At 40.9% G+C, this 20342-nt stretch overlaps 1 protein-coding gene across 2 annotated transcripts; it reads right to left on the reverse strand.

Annotated features, from left to right (window-relative positions):
* Nucleotides 1–11456: 11456 nt before the first annotated feature.
* On the reverse strand, nucleotides 11457–14203 carry LOC146578876 (V-set domain-containing T-cell activation inhibitor 1-like). Of its 2 annotated transcripts, none has more exons than XM_085269142.1 (3): nucleotides 13974–14203; nucleotides 12287–12600; nucleotides 11457–12063 (listed from the first exon to the last, which is right to left on the reverse strand). In XM_085269142.1, exons 1-3 carry the CDS (start codon nucleotides 14065–14067, stop codon nucleotides 12010–12012), a joined length of 462 nt encoding a protein of 153 aa, XP_085125268.1. In that variant the 5' UTR covers nucleotides 14068–14203; the 3' UTR covers nucleotides 11457–12009. The 2 variants fall into 2 exon arrangements, with proteins under 2 accessions (XP_085125268.1, XP_085125269.1); XM_085269143.1 differs by having other exon boundaries at nucleotides 12250–12600.
* Nucleotides 14204–20342: the final 6139 nt, after the last annotated feature.

The raw sequence follows: 20342 nt of genomic DNA on the forward strand, positions 1-20342 counted from the left end.
CACCCCCCCCCCCCCCCCCCCCCCCCACATGGCGTAAAAATAGGTTAAAGACGGCAGTTACAGTAAATGGTACATCTTAGATGGCTATAAACAGACATAGAACTACTCTTTTCTATAACACCTTCCAAACAAGGTAATAACTTCAAGCCTTCAAGGTCTCTGAGGGCTGGTTGTCGACTCCAGTCATCTGTTACCAAGTAGACCAAAATGCAGTTGGAAGCTAAATGAGTTAAGGCCTCAGGCCTGACACATTCCTAGATTATCTGTGTTATATGTATTGTAAGCATGCATCCAATCATCCTTCTATGTTCTAGTTTCCCACACCATGGATCACGTGGACAGTCACACCAGTGAAGCTTAAAACCTTTAATGAACCGAACATCAACTCGAAATAAGCACAAATATGCAATGTGTACGAAATACTCCTGGCCGTACCTGTAATAAAAGTTAACATAATAAAAGGATCCTTAAATTAACATCTTCAATAAACGACTTTAATGCAATATCAATACTGTGAGAAATATTATTAAATGGAATAATGCTGTAAAGAATGTTATTAATCCAATTGTAATGCTGTAGGTTATATGGCAGCAATAAAAGAATTTCTGTATCTCCACACACTCTTGCAGAAAAGGTATGAAAAACATTCTGTGCTTAGGAAACAGCAGAAACGAACAGGATCTGTGTGTGTTAACTATAAAGTTTGGAAATAAAGGTAGAGTAACAAACAGTTTTTCCTGTCTTCCTTCTCTGTGTTATCTTTAATTTCAAGGGAGTAGCATGTTTAAATGCACATGTGTCAAACACTACTAAAAACACAACCCCCGCGGCGGAAGTAAGAAATACTTCTCGCTGCAGTCGGGGCACGTGTGGAAACAGACACCATAAAATAATTAGAGGCACTTATTTGTATTTATGTTTTGGTGCACCATCAACCCTTAGGCGTGTTTTTTGATTAGTCTCAGGTTTCATAATAAAGAACTTTAACACATCCATCATCAGAAGACACAGAGATTATTCTGTTCATCATCTGGAAATTCAGAATAGTTTTATTCAGTTTTGGTGAGCAGAAGTGGATGAAATGTCTGCTGGGACATGTGTGTCTGTTTGCTGGATTTCACTCTCTGCCTCCTGTTTGCCTCTACAGGTGACACTGAACTCGCTTTAAATTCAGCTGGATTCACAAATAGTAACGCAGCACTGAGAGCCATGTTTGGATTCTCAAGTCAGTTACCGCATTTTTGTACATCGCGTTTTCTTCCTGCTGTACCTGTTTTTATTATTACAGTCACTCAATACAACATTAAAGTGTTTTAATCAGCAGAAGTTCACAGTTTGAGTTAGAAACACTTATCAATGTCACACTGTGAACTTTTTCTACTTCACTGATCCCAGCATATTTAATCCTGTTATAAAGGTTAAAAGGTTATAAAGGAAATGCTGTCAAAAAACATGTTGAAACACAGCTGTGAGATGTTGTCAAACAACATTTAAAGTTTGAACCGAGTTATCTGTAATGAAAATAGGAGGCCTGCTACACCTTGTTAAATATCCCAAATCTTTGTTGTTTGGGCTGAAGGAAGAACAACAAGAGAGACAAGATAAGATAAAACTTTATTAATCCCTCGGGTGGATTCCTCTGAGAAATTCAGTTTCCAATAGCACAGCACCAACAGAAGTTACAGAATGTGAGCAGAATAGCATATATACACATATATAAATACAGAGGATACAAAAGGGATAAATAGAATAAATAGGAATAAGAATACAAGGGAATTGTACATTTCAAATGTTGTGAGTCTATTGCACCGTTGGTTATTAACAAAAAGCCTTGCACAGTGAAGAGGCACTACAGCTTAGTTGTCCCCCCCTCCTTTGTCCTCCTGTTTCCCCTCCCTCTCCCCTCCAGAGAGGAGTTAAACAGCCTGATGGTGTGTGGGTGTATAAACACTCAGTATATAAATGCTCAATCAACAATCTCTTTATTCCATACACTTCTCATAATTCCTTACACACTTTGAGCTTAAACGTCCTGACAGGAGATGAGCAAGGCGGGGTTTCCTGCAAAATGTCAAAGTGTCTGACCGTTTCTCACAGTCTTATAGCTTCAGCCCTCCGCCACACTAAGCATTCACATTCTTTCTCTCTTACGGCACCTACGTGACGACCTTGGCTTCCTGTTTTATCTCCTCCTGATGAGATAGGGCAGAAAAGCTCTACGGTATGTTCTGTTCTCTTTGTACTCAGAAAAGGAAGGCCATGATTCTTCACAAACAGTATTTCTTATAAATCAGCAGTATAGTGCATCATAAAACAGTAATGATTTCACATCTTTAATCCAAGACATAATGTGGCCTATAGCTGTATAATGATTCGACAATTCTTTGATTAGAAGTATAAGGTGGCATAGGATAGTATAAAAATCTCACAACCTGCTTCCTGGGATCATTTCATTAAGCGCCTCCACTAACACACCCACTGTTCCCAGTACTGCTGAACACCTGTACGCTACACTGAAACAGGTTTTTACCCTCAACCTTACCCTTTGGTTGCAGAGTCAGAGCTCTGCCCTGCATTCAAAACACTTCCTGGTTCAGATAAAACAAAAAAACAAAAACTGGAGGCTTCAAATTTTCACAGTGACAGGCCCACACAGGTTTTTCTGGTTCATATTGTCTCTATTTGTAAAAGTAAATATGTTGTGGTATTATTAAAATATTATTTTTAATGTTAGGAAGGTTAAAGGGACTATTTTCAAAGGTTTAGTGATCATTATTACACCATGGCCTAGTAATTTTTAGTTACTTGATTATTTATTTATTGTGGGTTAGTCAGGTCTAACCTGAGTGTCTGAGTGTGAGGTATGTCTTTCAGACATACCTCACACTCAGGTCACATTTTTACTCAGTTCCTGCTTCGATCAGTCTAAACTTACTATCTTGAAATCATGCTGGCATATTGTATGACTGGAAGATATTTATATGCAAAAAGGCTGAGCTGAGACTAAGTGATTAAATAAATAAACACACATACCATCCATTATACTGTCACAGTATAGATCTGTGCTGCTGCTCAGTGTCCCCAGAAACAGTCAAAAAGCTCACAGCTGGATTTAGCAAAGCCGTCACTCAGTAATAATACATGTTGAAAATTTGTTAATAACAAACAAATAAAACAAATATACTCTTACAGGAATATAAAGTAATCTACATGCTACCCCAGAAAAAAAATAGATCATTGAGTCACTATAGCAGTGATTCCCAAAGTGTGGATCACGGCCCCCCTGTTGGTCCAAGAAAGAGGCACAGATGGACCAAAAGAAGAGATTTACAATAAATCATTTTTTCATCATTTTTTCAAGTTACTGGATTTAAATATGACATCTTATACTCCACATTCTGACTTTTTTTAAGCTAGTGCATTTCATCATCAGTGGGAATAATCTAAGCTGGATCGAAGATGTCAAACAGCAGCAGTAAAGCTGTTCATGGAGACTCAACCTCTCTCTCATCAGAATATCAGAATGTAGATCTTAAACTAAACGTGGCAGCACAAGGCTGGGATGGAATAAATACTCTTCACAATTTAACAGACAACCGACAACACCACCCTGGAATTTCACCCGGAGAACACTGGATTGAAGTAATGCTAATTACCAGGAAGACGCTCAGGTCTGTTATACTCAATAGAGGGCCGTGGTCTAGTGATAAAGCAAATTGTCAATTTATTAGTAACTATTTAAAATAGCACATAAAAGCACAAACAGGCGCATCAATATAGATGAGTTTACCAGTGGGGGGACAGGGATGCCACATACAGAAACAACTCAAAAAAAGGAAAACTCTATGGGCTCAAAATGTGGTCATAAATATTTTGTACTCGTAAAAAAGATTTGTTTTTACCTCCGTGACGGAGGAGCAGGGAGGACTCGGCGCAGACTGAAATCTCAGAAAAACAGGTTTATTTACACACTCCAGGTGCACTATATACAGGTGAAGGAGAAGGGGGCCAGGGTTCCCAGGGGTGCAGAGAGGAGTCGGAAAAAGCGTCCAGAGTCCCCAAACCAAGCACGAGAAATCTGCATACAGAGAACAAGAGTTAGCACGGAACTTTCACGGAGCTCAAAACTGGCTGAGGCTAAAGTAGCACTGACGAGCGTTACTCAATAGTCCAGCGGCGAGGTGCTCTCAGTCACTGCCTTAAGTAGCGGGAGCAAACATGGGTGGCTGTAGCTCAGGTGGCAGAGCAGGTCAGCCACTAATCAGAAGGTCGGTGGTTCGATCCCAGGCTGCCTCCTGGCTGCATGCCAAATATCCTTAGGCAAGATACTAACCCCATGTTTGCCTACTGGTGGTGGTCAGAGGGCCCGGTGGCACCTGTGTCCGGCAGCCTCGCTCTGTCAGTGCGCCCCAGGGCAGCTGTGGCTACAATGTAGCTGCCATCACCTGTGTGTGAATGTGTGTGTGTGAGAAACAGGTGTGAGGTGTCAGCTGTCAGGTAGGTGATGAGTGAAGAACAGAACAGAATCCATTTCCTCTTCAAACTGCTGTCAGACATTATCTACTGCACTCTGATCACATCACTCAGACCAGCTGCTTTCTACAAAGTCTCATCAACAACATCTTTAGAAACAAACATCAACAACCAGGAAGCAGCTTCACCTCTGATCACACACACACTCAACTCTACTCACTCACCTGGAGGATCAACAACACTCAGGTAGATGATGCTGATATGTTCCACAGTGCACTTCCTGTGGTTCTTTCCTCTCTGAATGACATAACACTGATATGTTCCAGTGTCATTTCTTGTCACATCCTTCAGAACCAAAGACACGTCTCCGTCCTGCATCCGTCTGTTCTGCAGATCTACCCGGTTCACAAATGATGGAAGCTGGTTGAATGAAACAAACTGCTCACCCCGGTACATGAGAACATGTCCTTCCAGCAGGTCAAGTCTGAACCACTCCACAGCTCTGATGGGAACACTGATATTTGGAGCTCGACATGTCAGAGTGACGTTCTGTCCAGACTAAGCTGTGAAGATCTTCTGGTCGGAAAGAGGAAACAACACAGAGCAGAGAGGTAAGGAGACAAACTGCTCAGCTCACAGGGAGAAGCAAACAGAGAGCACAGGTATGGTGTGATCTGTTCCTTCAGTGTGACAGATCCCAAAATAACAAATGAGTCATAAGCAAACAGACTTTATTTAAACAGCAATTATTACAGTAGGAACAGCAGCTGGACCGTTCACTGTCACAGAGTTGAAAAAATGTATAGATTTCATTGTGAGCCCTCCCTGCCTTCACACTGATGAGAGATTGTTGTCTAAGAACTGATTTAACCCTGATTTCAATGTTTGTAAAGTAATAAACTTGCAGACAAAAGCTTTGAGTGTAGCTAAAAAGTAAATAGAGCAGGTATAGAAGAAGGGGAGGTGTCAGGTGGTAACAGACACTCATATCCAGGTTTTCAGACTTTGCGCTGAACCTCCTTTCTGAAACAAATCAGTTTTAGGCTGCTTTAACTCTTTATTTGTGGCGCAGTGTCAAGCCACGGGAATGAATCAATGAGCACAGGTCACATCAGTGTGTGGTGTTGTTTTGAAATTTAGAGTCAGGATGTTGGATCTGCCAAAGACTGATTGCCCTTACTCCCATATATGTTGGCTTGGATTTGTCAGTATAAGTAAACTGGCTTGGTAGTATACTCTGGGAGAGCACTAAGATAACAACACAACAATGCATTCCAGGAATGTTCCCAGACTGACCTGTACTGTGTGTGGCCATGTTTAGACCTATTTGTGAGAACAGAAAATTGGCATGCTACTCTACAGCTCTACTTGTGGAGATCAACAGTCACTTATGGGCACAAAATATGGATCCACATGAGTTTGAAGGGATTTTTGAGGCACAAAATGTTGCTTTAGTGTCAGGGTTACAATTAGGTTAAGGTTAGGTTTAGGCATTCATTTTTGAAGGTTAGGGTTAGCAGCTAGGGAAAGCATCATGCAATGAGATATCCTCACTAAGATATGAAAATGTGTGTGTGTGTGTGTGTGTGTGTGTGTGTGTGTGTGTGTGTGTGTACAAGCTAGATTTCACCTGCTGAGGCAAACATTAAAAACATTAAACTTTAAATCTGCCTACATTACCCCAAAGTTGTTGAACTAAAGTGAGTGGGATGACTGGTGTGTTTATTTTCAGCAGCTCGCTGTGTTTGCCTTTCAAGGAAGGTGGAGTTAATCTGTTTCAGAACGAAAAAGAAAAACAAGGGTGGAGTTCTAAAAAACACAGGATCCTGTTTCAGAGCTGTTCATCTTTAAAAAAGAGCTTCACCTGAAAGGCCTCATCGAAATGATGTATCTTGTGACAGTATAAGACAAATTCTGGTTTAGAACACCCATCCAATATAATGTCAATACAAAAGCACCAAATCGCAACAACGGTTTCCTTTGGGATGCTTCATATTGTAATGTGAAGATCTTGCCATAATACAGAGAAAAAACACAACAATCAGAAGACCCCCTATGATCAAGCACTTGGCAACAAAGGGAAGGAAAACAGTAAGAGACCTCCAGCAGAGCCAGGCTCAGGGAGGCCTGTGACCAGTTGAGGGTGAGGGGAGAAAGACAGGATAAAATACATGCTGTGGAAAACATCCAGAGATTAATAGCAAGTATGATTTAATGCAGAGAGGACAATTAACAAATAGTGAGTGAAAAAGGTGACTGAAGAAAAAATACTCAGTGCATCATGGGAATCCCCCGGCAGCCTACGTCTATTGCAGCATAACTAAGGGAGGATTCAGGGTCACCTGGTCCAGCCCTAACTATATACTTTAGCAAAAAGGAAAGTTTTAAGCTTAATCTTAAAAGCAGAGATAGTGTCTGTCTCCTGAATCCAAACTGGAAGCTGGTTCCACAGAAGAGGGGCCTGAACACTGAAGGCTCTCCCTCCCATTCTACTTTTAAATACTCTAGGAACAACAAGTAGGCCTGCAGTGCGAGAGCGAAGTTCTCTAATAGGGTGATATGGTACTACAAGGTCATTAAGATAAGATGGGGCCTGATTATTTAAGACCTTGTATGTGAGGAGCAGGATTTTGAATTCAATTCTGGATTTAACAGGAAGCCAATGAAGGGAAGCCAAAACAGGAGAAATATGCTCTCTCTTTCTAGTCCCTGTCAGGACTCTCAGAGCAGCCTTTAAATCTGTTTCCTGGTGGCCTGTTGTTGGTTTTGGACATACTGCTTTTTAATTACACCGAAATAGAAACTAATCGAGTGAGGAAAGGAGATCGGTCACATAGGGTGTTGTATCAGACAGATTTATGGAACAGAAAACATCAACAAACAAAGAAGCTAAGAGTCATTATTACACAATGGCAGGCAGGAGAGCACCAAGCCGAATGAAGTGACAGCAGCAGATTATACAGCGTGAGAATGCAGGGTCCCAGACCTGTAATGGTGACTGATGAACTGCCAGGTTTCAGTGCACTTGAATAGTATTTCTGGGTCCTTTTACAAACATTCAGCTCAAAGTGAAATAATACAACTGTCTCATCCATCACAGGAAACCTCAGTTTACAGGTACTGAACCGGAGAAACACTCATGCCCTCTCGCTGCCTCTCACTGAGGGAAACTCCAGTCTAAGTCCAGCCCGTCTATAGGAGACTGCTTCCAGGAGCTGAGCTGTGAGTTTAATGATACATTTCACTCCTCCTGACTGTATGAGGCTGCTTACACACTTTCTCTAGGCTCTTTTGTCACCACAGAGATTCCGGTCCCAATCTTATGACCTGTTTCAGCAGGATCTTAAGAGGCTTTAGGGAAAAAGGCAGATACTTGTCTGTGTGATGACACAGGGCCAAACACAGCCTAAAAGATCCTGCCTCATGTTTTCTACATCAATTTTCTCTATAAGTTAAATACAAATTAAGCAGACATTTTTTTCTTAAAGCAGTTCATTTTACCAGTTTAAACATTTGACGATTTTATTTTCTACAGTGATTAAAAGTTGTGTTTCTGAGATTTGCAAATCATTGCATTATGTGATTCTTTACATTTTACACGGGATCCTGTTTTTGGAATTGGGATTATAAAACTATTTTGGTTGCAGTTTTTGATTAGCACTTAATCAGTTTATCATCTGTACTAATGAAGCTACGAAGCCTCCAACATGATGGGAAAAAATTGTGAAAGGTGGTCAAATTTTGACCCCTGTGTACTTTTAGCATATACTGTTTTTAACATATACTGTGACCTGCCAGTGAGAGGCAAAGAAGCAAAGAGTAGTCACCAGATCTAACTAAACATGGTCATAATTCCCAATCCAGCTGGCATCTGCTGTGGAAAAATAAACTGACCATTGAAACCAAAACTGATATCCTCAGATTTATTAATAAAATCATTTGCAAAGGAATCAATGCAGGATGTCACATCTTATGAAGACTCTAGAGCGGCTCTTCCTCAACCTCCTCCGACCACAGGTACAACATGCCCAGGACCCACTACAGTTTGCATACAAGGCGGGTGTCGGAGTGGAGGATGCCATCCTGTACCTCCTACACAGAGCCCACTCACACCTGGATGGGGGAAAAGGCACGGTCAGGATCCTGTTTCTTGACTTTTCCAGTGCCTTTAATACCATCCGGCCCTGTATGCTTCAGGAAAAACTGAACAGGATGGAGGTGGACCCCTGCCTGGTGGCCTGGATCTCCGACTACCTCACCGACAGACCACAGTACGTCAGGCTGAAGGACATCACGTCTGACACAGTGGTCAGCAGCACAGGAGCACCACAGGGAACTGTGCTGTCCCCTCTTCTCTTCACCCTGTACACCTCTGACTTCTGCTACAACTCTGAATTATGCCATATTCAGAAGTTTGCAGATGACAGAGCCATCATGGGGTGTATCTGGGATGATCAGGAAGAGGAGTACAGAAGTCTGGTGAGGAACTTTGTCGCATGGAGTCACACAAACCACCTGCAACTCAACACCTCAAAGACTAAGGAACTGGTTGTGGACTTCGGGAGGTCCAGAGAAGGTCCACTGCCGGTTCAGATAGAGGGGGAGGAGGTGGAGGTGGTCAACAAGTACAAGTACCTCGGGCTGTGGGTGGACAATAAACTGGACTGGTCATGCAACACAGAGCACCTGTATAAAAAAGCCCAAGGCCGACTGTACTTCCTCAGGAGGCTGAGGTCTTTTAACATCTGCAGGAAGCTCCTGAGGATGTTTTACCAGTCGGTGGTTGCTGGAGTACTTTTCTATGCTGTGGTGTGCTGGGGGAGCAGCACAGCAAAGAAGGACTCATCCAGGCTGGAGAAACTGATCAGGAGGGCTAGCTCTGTGGTCGGCATGAAGCTGGACACTCTGGTGACAGTGGCAGAGAAAAGGACACTAAAGAAACTGCTGGACATTATGAACAATGCTGGGCATCCTCTGCACACGGCCATAAACAACCAGAAGAGTCTGTTCAGTGACAGGTTGCTTCTCCCAAAGACAAGAACTAACAGACTTAAAAACTCCTTTGTCCCACACGCCATCAAACTGTTTAACTCCTCTCTGGAGGGGAGAGGGAGGGGAAACAGGAGGACAAAGGAGGGGGGAACAACTAAGCTGTAGTGCCTCTTCACCTCACTGTACAATACCTTGTGCAATACTTTTTGTAAATAGTCAACAGTGCAATAGACTCAATACTTGAAATGTGCAATTCACTTGTATTTTTATTTTTTATTCCTATTTATTCTATTTATCCCCTTTGTATATTTTATTTATATTTGTTTCTGTATTTATATATGTGTGTGTGTGTATATATATATATATATATATATATATATATATATATATATATATAACAATTCTGTAACTGTAACTTCGGTCGTTGCTGTGCTTTTTTTGGAAATCGAATTTCCCAGAGGAACCCACCCGAGGGATTAATAAAGTTCTATCTTATCTTATCTCTTAAGAAGAGAAAAAAACTCATGAGTGGATAGAATCAGCTGTAGGAAGGTTTTTTTTGTTTGTTTTTTTGTCGTGGTCATGTAGGTACCTGCCTTATACAGTGAGGTTAAATAAGAAAATACAATTTTCCCCACAGTGTCAAGAGACACAAACTTACTAACTGCTGAAAAGAAGCTGATGTTAATACAATTTTGATTCTATCAGGACACAAAATGTTTCTAAACAAGCCAACAACACTTGTCACACTCAGCTGTGTACTTGGAGCTGATTCAAACCCAAAGTTGATTTACATCTTGATTACATGGTTTAGTCAAGTCCTCCATGCTTTCTTTCAGTCCTTCTCTTGCTCTCTCACTCACACACCTGCATCCGCACATGTATGAAAACATAATTGAATAATTCTGCTCAGAATGAGGCGCGTCTGTTCAACTTTGTGCTACTCTGGTTATCCTCGGTCATTAGGAGAGGCTTACACCACGGGATCGAGCTGTAAGAGATGCAATTCATTTTATATGTAGTGTGATAGTAGATGAGTGTTAAATAATATGTGGATTCTCTGAAAAAGGACAAAAATCATTACAGCATAAATATGGAATAAAAATTATTGGAACGGGCCTCTTAACAGTCCGATTAAAGAAGCGCACCATTCTTAAATGTACTGCACAAACTCTATTCGCAACGATTCTCAAAACCACCACAAGATGGCACTGTAACACAAGGAATGAACTCATCCCTGATCAAGCAGGTTTGCAATCACACCCACCAATCAACCTACAACCGGTAAAATGGTTCCAATACCACATTTACCACCATTGTGAGATCTTGCCTCATCCTGTCATGTGACCTACTGAGATCAGCTGTTGCAGGATGTGATCAAGATCTCAAAACTGGGTTGTAGGTGGCGGACAGTCGGTGTTGTGAGCCACCTCCTCTGTTCAGAGATGGTCGTTCACAGATGTTTCATCCCAAGGACAAAACTCCCAAACACAAGCCAGTCAACATAGTGTGTGCTGTGCAGTACAGCGAGGAGTGCTCAGACCTCTACACTGGTGAGACCAAACAGCCACAAAACATAGACGCGCCACCTCGACAGGGCAAGACTCAGCTCTACATCTGCACCTAAAGGTCAAAGGTCACACTTTCAAGGATGCCGATGTTCACGTTTTGGACAGAGAGGACAGATGGTTTGAAAGTAAAGTAGTAGAAACAGCATATCTAACAATAATACAACGATATCTCTCAGAGTGTTTGTTGCAAGCCAGGCTGGTGTTAATCTGCTCGTACATGCACTGGATTCATTCACATGTCCTTTATTGCACATGACCAAGTGTAAAACATTTTGCTGATGTTACAGATTCATCAATCCTGAAAATTTGTTATAAAAACTTTGTTCTTTATACTAATAGTTTAAAAAAAAATTAATCTATGATTGATTCTCATGATGTTATCCACTGTTAATGACAAAATACAGTAAATAGTCCAACATCTTACTTTTTCTTTTTTAATTCACATTTTATATTTTTCAAAGTCATCCAGTGGACTAGTGATGGCCATCAGGGCTTATATTTGGCCCTCTTTCTATGTAATGTAACCTTCCTTCTCAACAATATTTTAAGCCTTTAAAAATGCAAAAAACATGTAAAATATAAAAATAAAATGTAAAATGAAAAATATGTAGGACAAAAATATCAAAATGTAAAATTCTGAATTCATAATAGCTCAGTGATATTTGATGGTGACTAAAAAAGGCAGCAGATAACAATGTAAACAAACATGTATGTTGAGCAGGAAACTTCAGATAATCACAAACACGAACATAACTTAATGTTTCCTCCAGGTGCTAAATTCCAGTTTAATTGTGCATCGTTAACTTCTGTCTGTCCTCAGCACATCTGTCACTGTGAATGCTGAGTGGGTGGGTGGAGTGAATATACACTGTGATATTTCCATCTGTGGCCTTTCAAACTGGCTGCAGTTCAACAGACGGCTAAAACAACAAAACAGCAGCAGCAAGCACAACGGAAATCGACATGTCAACTTCTACGCCATCAGCTCCACTCCTCTGGTCTTTGTCCTTATCGAGTACTGTCTGACCTGCAGGTGAGAAACAGGTGTGAGGTGTCAGCTGTCAGGTAGGTGATGAGTGAAGAACAGAACAGAATCCATTTCCTCTTCAAACTGCTGTCAGACATTATCTACTGCACTCTGATCACATCACTCAGACCAGCTGCTTTCTACAAAGTCTCATCAACAACATCTTTAGAAACAAACATCAACAACCAGGAAGCAGCTCAACTTCACACTCATCTTCTTCTACCTTCAGGTTGATGCTCTTCAAAAGCTGAGGTCTCTGTCTGTTGTATCCAGCATAACATTCATATTTTCCAGCGTCGTTCATGGTGACATTTTTGAGAATCACAGAAAAGTTTCCATTCTTTATCTCTGGATCTTTCAGCTCCACTCGACCTTTAAATGATTCATGCTGTTTGTCTTTGTGAATGTGTTCATCGCTGAAGTAGAACACATAATACTCTGACTGCAGGTCAGGCTTTTGCCAGCTTATCATTATGTTAGCATCACTGGGGCCATAGCACTCCAGAGTTACATCCTTTGCTTGTTTGACTGTTAGCTCTAAAATAATTAGAAAACAGGTCAGTCATAAAGATAATATGCATCCAATAATTCAAACACGCTTATTATTGTGCTTCAAATATCAGAAACCTGAGTTTTTATTTTTGTGTAAATTCTGTGAGAATTTATAAGCGAGTAAAAAAAGCTTTACTGCGTTACATTCAGACCCAGATATGTTTACACATCCAGCATTGTGATGGCCAAACCCGTGGCCACACTCTAAAGTCGGTAACTTTCGTATTTTCATTCTTCATTTGAACATAGTAATACATTTTAGTTTCCAATAACTTTATTGATTGGTTTGGATACATTTGTTCTATTTGTAAGCGCGCACATTTAGTTTACTTATGTATTCATACCACTTCATTTCTTTGCTTTCTGACTAACCTTTGTCTTTTTATTTCTTACCTGCTATCATCCCTGGGAGTTGCCGGACAAAAAGATGGTAGCCAGGGTTTGAAACCATTAAATATGAAGGAAGATAATTGGACCACACCACCACTTCCTGCTGAAGGGGGGGAATGTGTGTTTTCTTTACTTTAAAAACAAAGTATTTGTATTTAATTAAATATTTGAGTTTAGGGTTTAATTGGGTTTTTGATTTTCTTCTTTAGTGTTTAGTTTATTAACAAACTAGATTGTACTGCATCGTTTGTGATTTATGATTGTGTTTTGTTTGTTACCCCTCATGTGTCACAATGGTCTGATCAGCCATTATATATACCCTTGTATGTCATTTTTCATATATGACCTAAACATATTTCATGTTTAGGTCAATTATGTATGTTTGAGCAGTCATTTGGTTTGTTAAGTTTGCAGTCTTTGCCTGAGTTCAGTTTTGATTCTTTGACCTCTTTTATGAGCTCAACATTTATTAGTCTTGTAAATATAATTTTGGGGGGTTAAATAAATGGAAACCATATTTTTCTAATAATTCCTGGGCTCCTCCTGTTTTTCAACTCGGTCCATCACAAGCATGTTAAATCATGAACTTCAGTGGGTTTTGAATGTCTAACTTCAGAGTTTATATGCTTTTTTTAACATTTGTAGACTGTGGTGTGGGTTTTACTGAGCTAAAATGGGTAAAATGGCTTCACATACTCTGTGGAAAAGCCCAGAGTCTGTACAAAATGATAAAACAAAGGTATAAAAACCTGTTTGTACTTGTCAGTCACATTCAGGGTGTTTAATACAGAAATCTGTTGATTTTTGTGTACCAGACAGCGATGGCTTGTTATTCATTTCATAGTTTATTTCTAAAGGACCTGTACATAAGGCCAGACAGTTGAGAGGCTGATGTACTGAACCTGTTCTGTATATTAGCATTTGAATTTAACTACAATTTAATGTTTTACAGGATTAACACATCTTACCTTCACAGTCCAGACGTCCCAGGAAACATGAGAGGACAAACACGGTTAAAGCTGTTTTTAACAGCATTTCCTTTCTTATCTCCCACAGCTTCATTGTTGGTAGTTTCCTGGATTAAAAAACAATAATAAAGAATATACAGATGCTCTTTAAAGCTATTAAATTTACCTAAAGTTATTTTATGCGGTGTATGACTGATACCCTGAGCAATATCCCTGTGCCCCTGTGAGAGGAAATTCCACCACATGAAAAAAAGGGAACTTACAGGAAATTATGAGGTAAGGTGGCGCCTATTCGTCTGTCTGTATAAACAAGTGTTCAGAATCTAGTAAAAAGATTTTGTCTGTTTTAGGTTCGAGTTCAAAAAGATCATAGTTTAAAATGTAAAAGCTTCTAAAGGTGTGAAGGTTAAATGTTAATAATGAATGTAAAATAATAATGTGAGGCCTTCATTGGATGGTATGATGTCATACCAGCTAATCGTCTTGTAACCGGAAGGTTGCCGGTTCGAGCCATGTCTCGGACAGTCTCGGTTGTTGTGTCCTTGGGCAAGACACTTCACCTGTCGCCTACTGGTGTTGGCCAGAAGGGCCGATGGCGCGATATGGCAGCCTCGCCTCTGTCAGTCTACCCCAGGGCAGCTGTGGCTACAACTGTAGCTTGCCTTCACTGGTGTATGAATGTGAGAGTGAATGAATAGTGGTATTTTAAAGCTTTGAGGGGTCCCGAAAAGCGCTATATAAATGCAATCCATTATTATTATTTAAGCAGAACTCAGGTGTTTGAGGAGAAAGGACCAGGTCAGTGTAGCTGTGTGCAGTTTGACCGTAATTTTCATTGATTTAAGTTCAGTTATGTTTATTTGAACTGAGTTAATTCGGAGTTGAGTTTCTTATTTGTTTCTTTCTAAATATTGTTTGGGTCACAAAACGGTGACAGCATCAGTCTCCTGCACTTCTTTGGCTGCTTAAGTCAAGTCCTACTATACTGATGAGGACTTTTATCTATCATTCCAAAAACACAAACCACTGCTTCCCTCTCTTTGCAGCTTACATTGTTTATAAGCTACACTTGGTAAGCATGGAAGTATTTCACTAATCACACGAGGAAGCTTAGCTTGATAAAAAAAAAAAATCTACAGGTGTAGAGCTCTAGGCACCTGTAGAGTCTTTGTATAGCAGAAAATAAATGCTGAATTGCATTAAAACTCTCAATGAAAGTGTGATAAATGTTTGTAGTACAGAGTGTGTACACGACAGGGAAGCCCAGCCCAGTATGCACTCTTACTGTCGATCTCAAACCCGGATACATGGGCAGGGCTTTGTCAGGAAGGAAATGTGTCAGGAAGCAACTGCAAAACATGGAGGTCATTAAAAAAGAATGTTAGGAGGCAGCAGGAGAGCAGGAAAGGCAGGATTGTGCTGATGAGAGCAGTCACTGTAAATGTTTTTACGTTCTGTAAAATCACACCAGAGAGAATGAAGATAGAAGGAGGACAGATATGTTGGGTGTGAGGGACAAGATGGAAGAAAAGCAAGGACTTGTCCACAGGAGGGGTGGTGGACGTATTGTACAAAACATGATGAAGATGTTAAAAATTGAAAAAGATTTTTGGTCTGCCTCTAAAAAAATTGGCAAACTGTCAGGTTGATCGGGAGGGAAAACAGTTCTCTTCTCAAAAGGTGTCCAGTGTGGGTGAGCTGCTGCAGGAGGCTGTCAGCATATAAGATAAGATAAGATAGAACTTTATTAATCCCTCGGGTGGGTTCCTCTGGGAAATTCGATTTCCAAAAAAAGCACAGCAACGACCGAAGTTACAGTTACAGAATTGTTATATATATATATATATACACACACACACACACACACACACACACACACACACACACACACACACACACACACACACACACACACACATATATATATAAATACAGAGACAAATATAAATAAAATATACAAAGGGGATAAATAGAATAAATAGGAATAAAAAATAAAAATACAAGTGAATTGCACATTTCAAGTATTGAGTCTATTGCACTGTTGACTATTTACAAAAAGTATTGCACAAGGTATTGTACAGTGAGGTGCAGAGGCACTACAGCTTAGTTGTTCCCCCCTCCTTTGTCCTCCTGTTTCCCCTCCCTCTCCCCTCCAGAGAGGAGTTAAACAGTCTGATGGCGTGTGGGACAAAGGAGTTTTTAAGTCTGTTAGTTCTTGTCTTGGGGAGAAGCAACCTGTCACTGAACAGACTCTTCTGGTTGTTTATGGCCGTGTGCAGAGGATGCCCAGCATTGTCCATAATGTCCATCAGTTTCTTTAATGTCCTTTTCTCTGCCACTGTCACCAGAGTGTCCAGCTTCATGCCGACCACAGAGCTAGCCTTCCTGATCAGTTTCTCCAGCCTGGATGAGTCCCTCTTTGCTGTGCTGCTCCCCCAGCACACCACAGCATAGAAAAGTACTCCAGCAACCACCGACTGGTAAAACATCCTCAGGAGCTTCCTGAGGATGTACACTACTATATACACTACTGCCAAAAGTATTTACACATAATGTATTTACATTTGAACATTAGACCATGAGCTGTGCAATAAAATAATCATTCATGTTCAGAAACACAAGTCAGCAATAATCATAAAATCATAAAATGCAAGCATCACTTTCTGTCAGGTGTGCACAACCTGTGTTTTATTTGCTGTAAGCGTACATCAATATTTTATAGTCAGCCTCAACATTGTGATTCTGTGATAATTATAAATCCCTGAACACATTTGAAAGTTATAAATGTAGTAAATGTAGTAAGTGATGCTATTATGGGATTTAATAATCATGGTTGCATCGTCCTGGTCACAGGTGGGGGATATGGTTACAGTCACCCACCAGCTGACAGTCAGTCAGAATTCCACCAGGCATCCATCACGGTCCTGTCACTGATGACAGGACATTGAGGCTGTTTGTTTCTGTCATGGTCCTGAGTCTGCCGACTCAGTGTTTTGTGTTTCTTTATGCTTTTGTTTATTCTGAGTATGTATTCTGTTATAATTTGCCATTTGTTAGGTTTCTGTTCTGTGCCTGCCCTGGTCCCACTTCTGTGTTCTGTCTGCCTCTGGTGTCACACTGTCTGTTTGTGAATCTGTCTGTGTGGTTCATTGTCTTGTCTGGTTCTCTGTGTCTGAGTTTCCTGTTTTATTCTGAAGGTCTCCGTCTCATGTGAGTGTGTTCAGTTTACATTTCCCCTGTCCCCTCAGCTCTGATTTCTCCCAGCTGTGTTGCCCTCCTGTCTCTCATCCCCTGAGTACTGCTGTGTGTATTTAAGCCCTGTGTGTTCTCCTGCCTGTTTGTCTGTGTTTCATGGTGTTTTGTTCCTCTGTCTGCGGCTCTCTGCGCTGCACCCCGTTTCTTATGTTTGTCATTTAGTTTTCCCAGTTTAGGTTTTCCAGTCATTTGTCATTCCTCACTAGTGATGGGCAGATGAAGCTTCATGAAGCACTGAAGCTCTTAATCCAATTGGTTCACCCCAGCGTGAAGCTTCATGTGCTCTAGTAGGACACCTACTGGACGTAGAAATATTAGTTGGCATGAATTTGAAGAGCGTGGCCTTTTGCACACAGCCTGCAAATGTCAACAACAAAAGGAGTGTGTAAAACATCTATATTGTAGTGATCAAATCAAATCAAATCACTTTTATTGTCACCTCACATGTGCAGGCACACTGGCACAGCACATGCGAGTGAAATTCTTGTGTGCGAGCTCCACAAGCAACAGAGATGTGCAAACACAACAACACAAACGAGCAAAATACAAGAATGGCCAACCTGAAACTAATAAATATATGTACAATATATAATAGTGTATGCATTTCTGGATGTGTATACTAAATATTATCCTACGTGTGTGTGTGTGTGTGTGTGTGTGTGTGTGTGTGTATACACATTTTTACAAATTAAATAGTAAAAAAAAAATAAAATATAAAAATATACAGAGTTGAATATGTGCAAAACAGTGGCATTACTGTACAGTGTCTGGAGTGCATAGTGTTGAAGTTCCAGTAGTGAAGCTGAGGTGTCTATGACGTGTTCAGCAGTCTGATGGCCTGATGGAAAAAGCTGTCTCTCAGTCTGCTGGTACGGGACCGGATGCTGCAGAACCTCCTTCCTGATGGAAGCAGTCTGAACAGTTTATGGCTGGGGTGACTGGAGTCCTTGATGATCCTCCCCGCTTTCCTCAGGCAGCGCTTCCTGTAGATGTCTTGGAGGGAGGGAAGCTCACCTCCAATTATCCGTTCAGAGCACCGCACTACACGCTGGAGAGCTTTGCAGTTGTAGGCGGTGCTGTTGCCATACCAGGTGGTGATGCATCCAGTGAGGATGCTCTCAATGGCACAGTGATAGAAGGTCCTGAGGATGCGGGGGCTCATGCCGAATCTTTTCAGTCTCCTGAGATGGCAGTATACTGTGTATATTTATAGTGGCAGTATGGAAAATGATCATTTGGAAATGATTGAAATGGAAATGATCATTTACTGTGAGGTGAGGTGTGGTTGGGGTGTGGACAGTGGTTGTGCTTTTGTAACGTTGAGGTATGGACAGCTACACACTGAGGCTTTGAGCCTCAGTCCTGCCTGTTCACATTTTATTCTGTAAAAACTAAATTTTCACTGCTTTTATGACCTTTTTAGTGGGGAGAACATAGCTGGGATTTAATGATCTAACAAATCTTTTGAATCCTTTGTCCTCCACAATGCTAAATGGCTGGGAGTCCTCAATCACCATGCTAACCATGTCTTCATCTATTTGAGATTGTTCTCCTGAGGAAAGACAATAAAGACAAAGCACAAATATAAATATCACACACGTAACTTATTACAGTTGTATAATATTGTTATATCATTTAGTAACATTACTGCATGCTATATTATCATGGCATTTGATGGCTCACCTGGTCTTGCTCCACAATCGGTGTTCCCCTTATTCTCATGCAAAGCTCTGTAGTGCCTAAGCATGGATGAGGTGTTGTTGTTATATCCCAGCTCCCTGGCACATAGAAAACACTTCACCTTGTACAAAAGTACAGACAGCTTAACATAAATTGTATTGCACCATCAGTATTATGAAAATACATCTTCTGTAGAAATTTACATACCTTGTTGGGGGGAATAAAATCAAAATGTTCCCACACAGGGGAGGACATCCTCCTCTTCTTAGCTGGCTCCATTCTCTCCTGACTTTCTCTCCTCACTCTCATAAACCTCCAAACTGTCTCCAAACTCTCACTAACCGCAACTCTCCATCAAACACCCACATTTTGAATGAAGTCTGAGGGGTTTATATCGCTGTCATAGCTCGCGGCAAAGTTCGAACCACTTCATGAACCAGTCACGTGGTACAGCCGGGCAGCGAGGCTTCGGACGTCATCATTTTCAGCTCCTCCCATAAATGAAGCAAGCCTCGAAACGCGCATCGCGGAAACGCCCCCTCCATTACTCGACACAAGCTTTGAAGCCTCGATACAGAACGTCACATCACTATTCCTCACTGCCTGTTCCGTCACTCTATTACTTGTAAATAAACGTCACTTGCACTATCAGTCAACTGCCTGCATTAGGGTCCTTTTACCTCCACACGGCTCTCCTCGACAGCTGTGACAGTTTCGTTTTTTTGCACCTTTACATTTTAATCCAGAGTTGGGATGTGAAGAAACAGGAGTGGGTATACTCACACACCCCTGATCTTCAATAGGAATAGAAATATTTAACAAAGTAAAATAATAAAGCTGATAATGGTAAATCTATGTTCCGTTTATGTAGAAAAAGAAGCGTGCATTTTATTTGAAAGAAAAAACACATACATGCAGTGGAAGCCCAGATGTCAGTTTTACCCTGGGACTTGAACGCATCTTACATATGTGGCTCTGTGGGAAGCTGCCAGCGTTACATTTGTCTCAAACCCCACATGGGTGTGAGAAGTGATCCGTGCGGTGATTCGCACACACATATTTAACCTCCTAAGACCCGAACTCTTCCACAGCATTTTTAATTTCTCTTTGATATTTGGGCTGATTGGGGCCCGATGAATGTGAAAATAAAGAATTACCAGATTTTTTTTTTACCTTATTTTTGTTTTTAAGAAAAATAAGAGCCACATATGAGGATATTCATTTAAAATTTTGATACAAGAGTAGCAGTATAATGTCCTCGTAAGTGGCTATCAGGCCCATGTAGAGCAAAATTGAGTATTTTGCTCTAAATAACCCAAAATTTGATGTCCACATATGTGGACGCAGGGTCCTAGGAGGATAAGCTTTTGTGGGCAAGAGTGATGTCGTGTGTACTTTTAGATATTTGTACGTTCAGAAAGGTTTTCAAAATGT

Source organism: Mchenga conophoros, linkage group LG3, assembly GCF_057382185.1.
Source record: "Mchenga conophoros isolate Kocher_MC1m ecotype Shallow Benthic linkage group LG3, M_conophoros_male_GT1.1, whole genome shotgun sequence".
NCBI lineage: Eukaryota > Metazoa > Chordata > Actinopteri > Cichliformes > Cichlidae > Mchenga > Mchenga conophoros.

Bases quoted from the DNA above. Each gene is read 5' to 3' on its own strand.
- LOC146578876 (XM_085269143.1), bottom strand. From the start codon at position 14,067: ATGAAGCTGTGGGAGATAAGAAAGGAAATGCTGTTAAAAACAGCTTTA. The intron at 12,601-13,973 runs GTAAGATGTGTT...TAATTATTTTAG, and splicing joins GGGACGTCTGGACTGTGAAG to AGCTAACAGTCAAACAAGCA. The intron at 12,064-12,249 runs GTTGTTGATGTT...TCTCACCTGCAG, and splicing joins TGAAGTTGAGCTGCTTCCTG to GTCAGACAGTACTCGATAAG.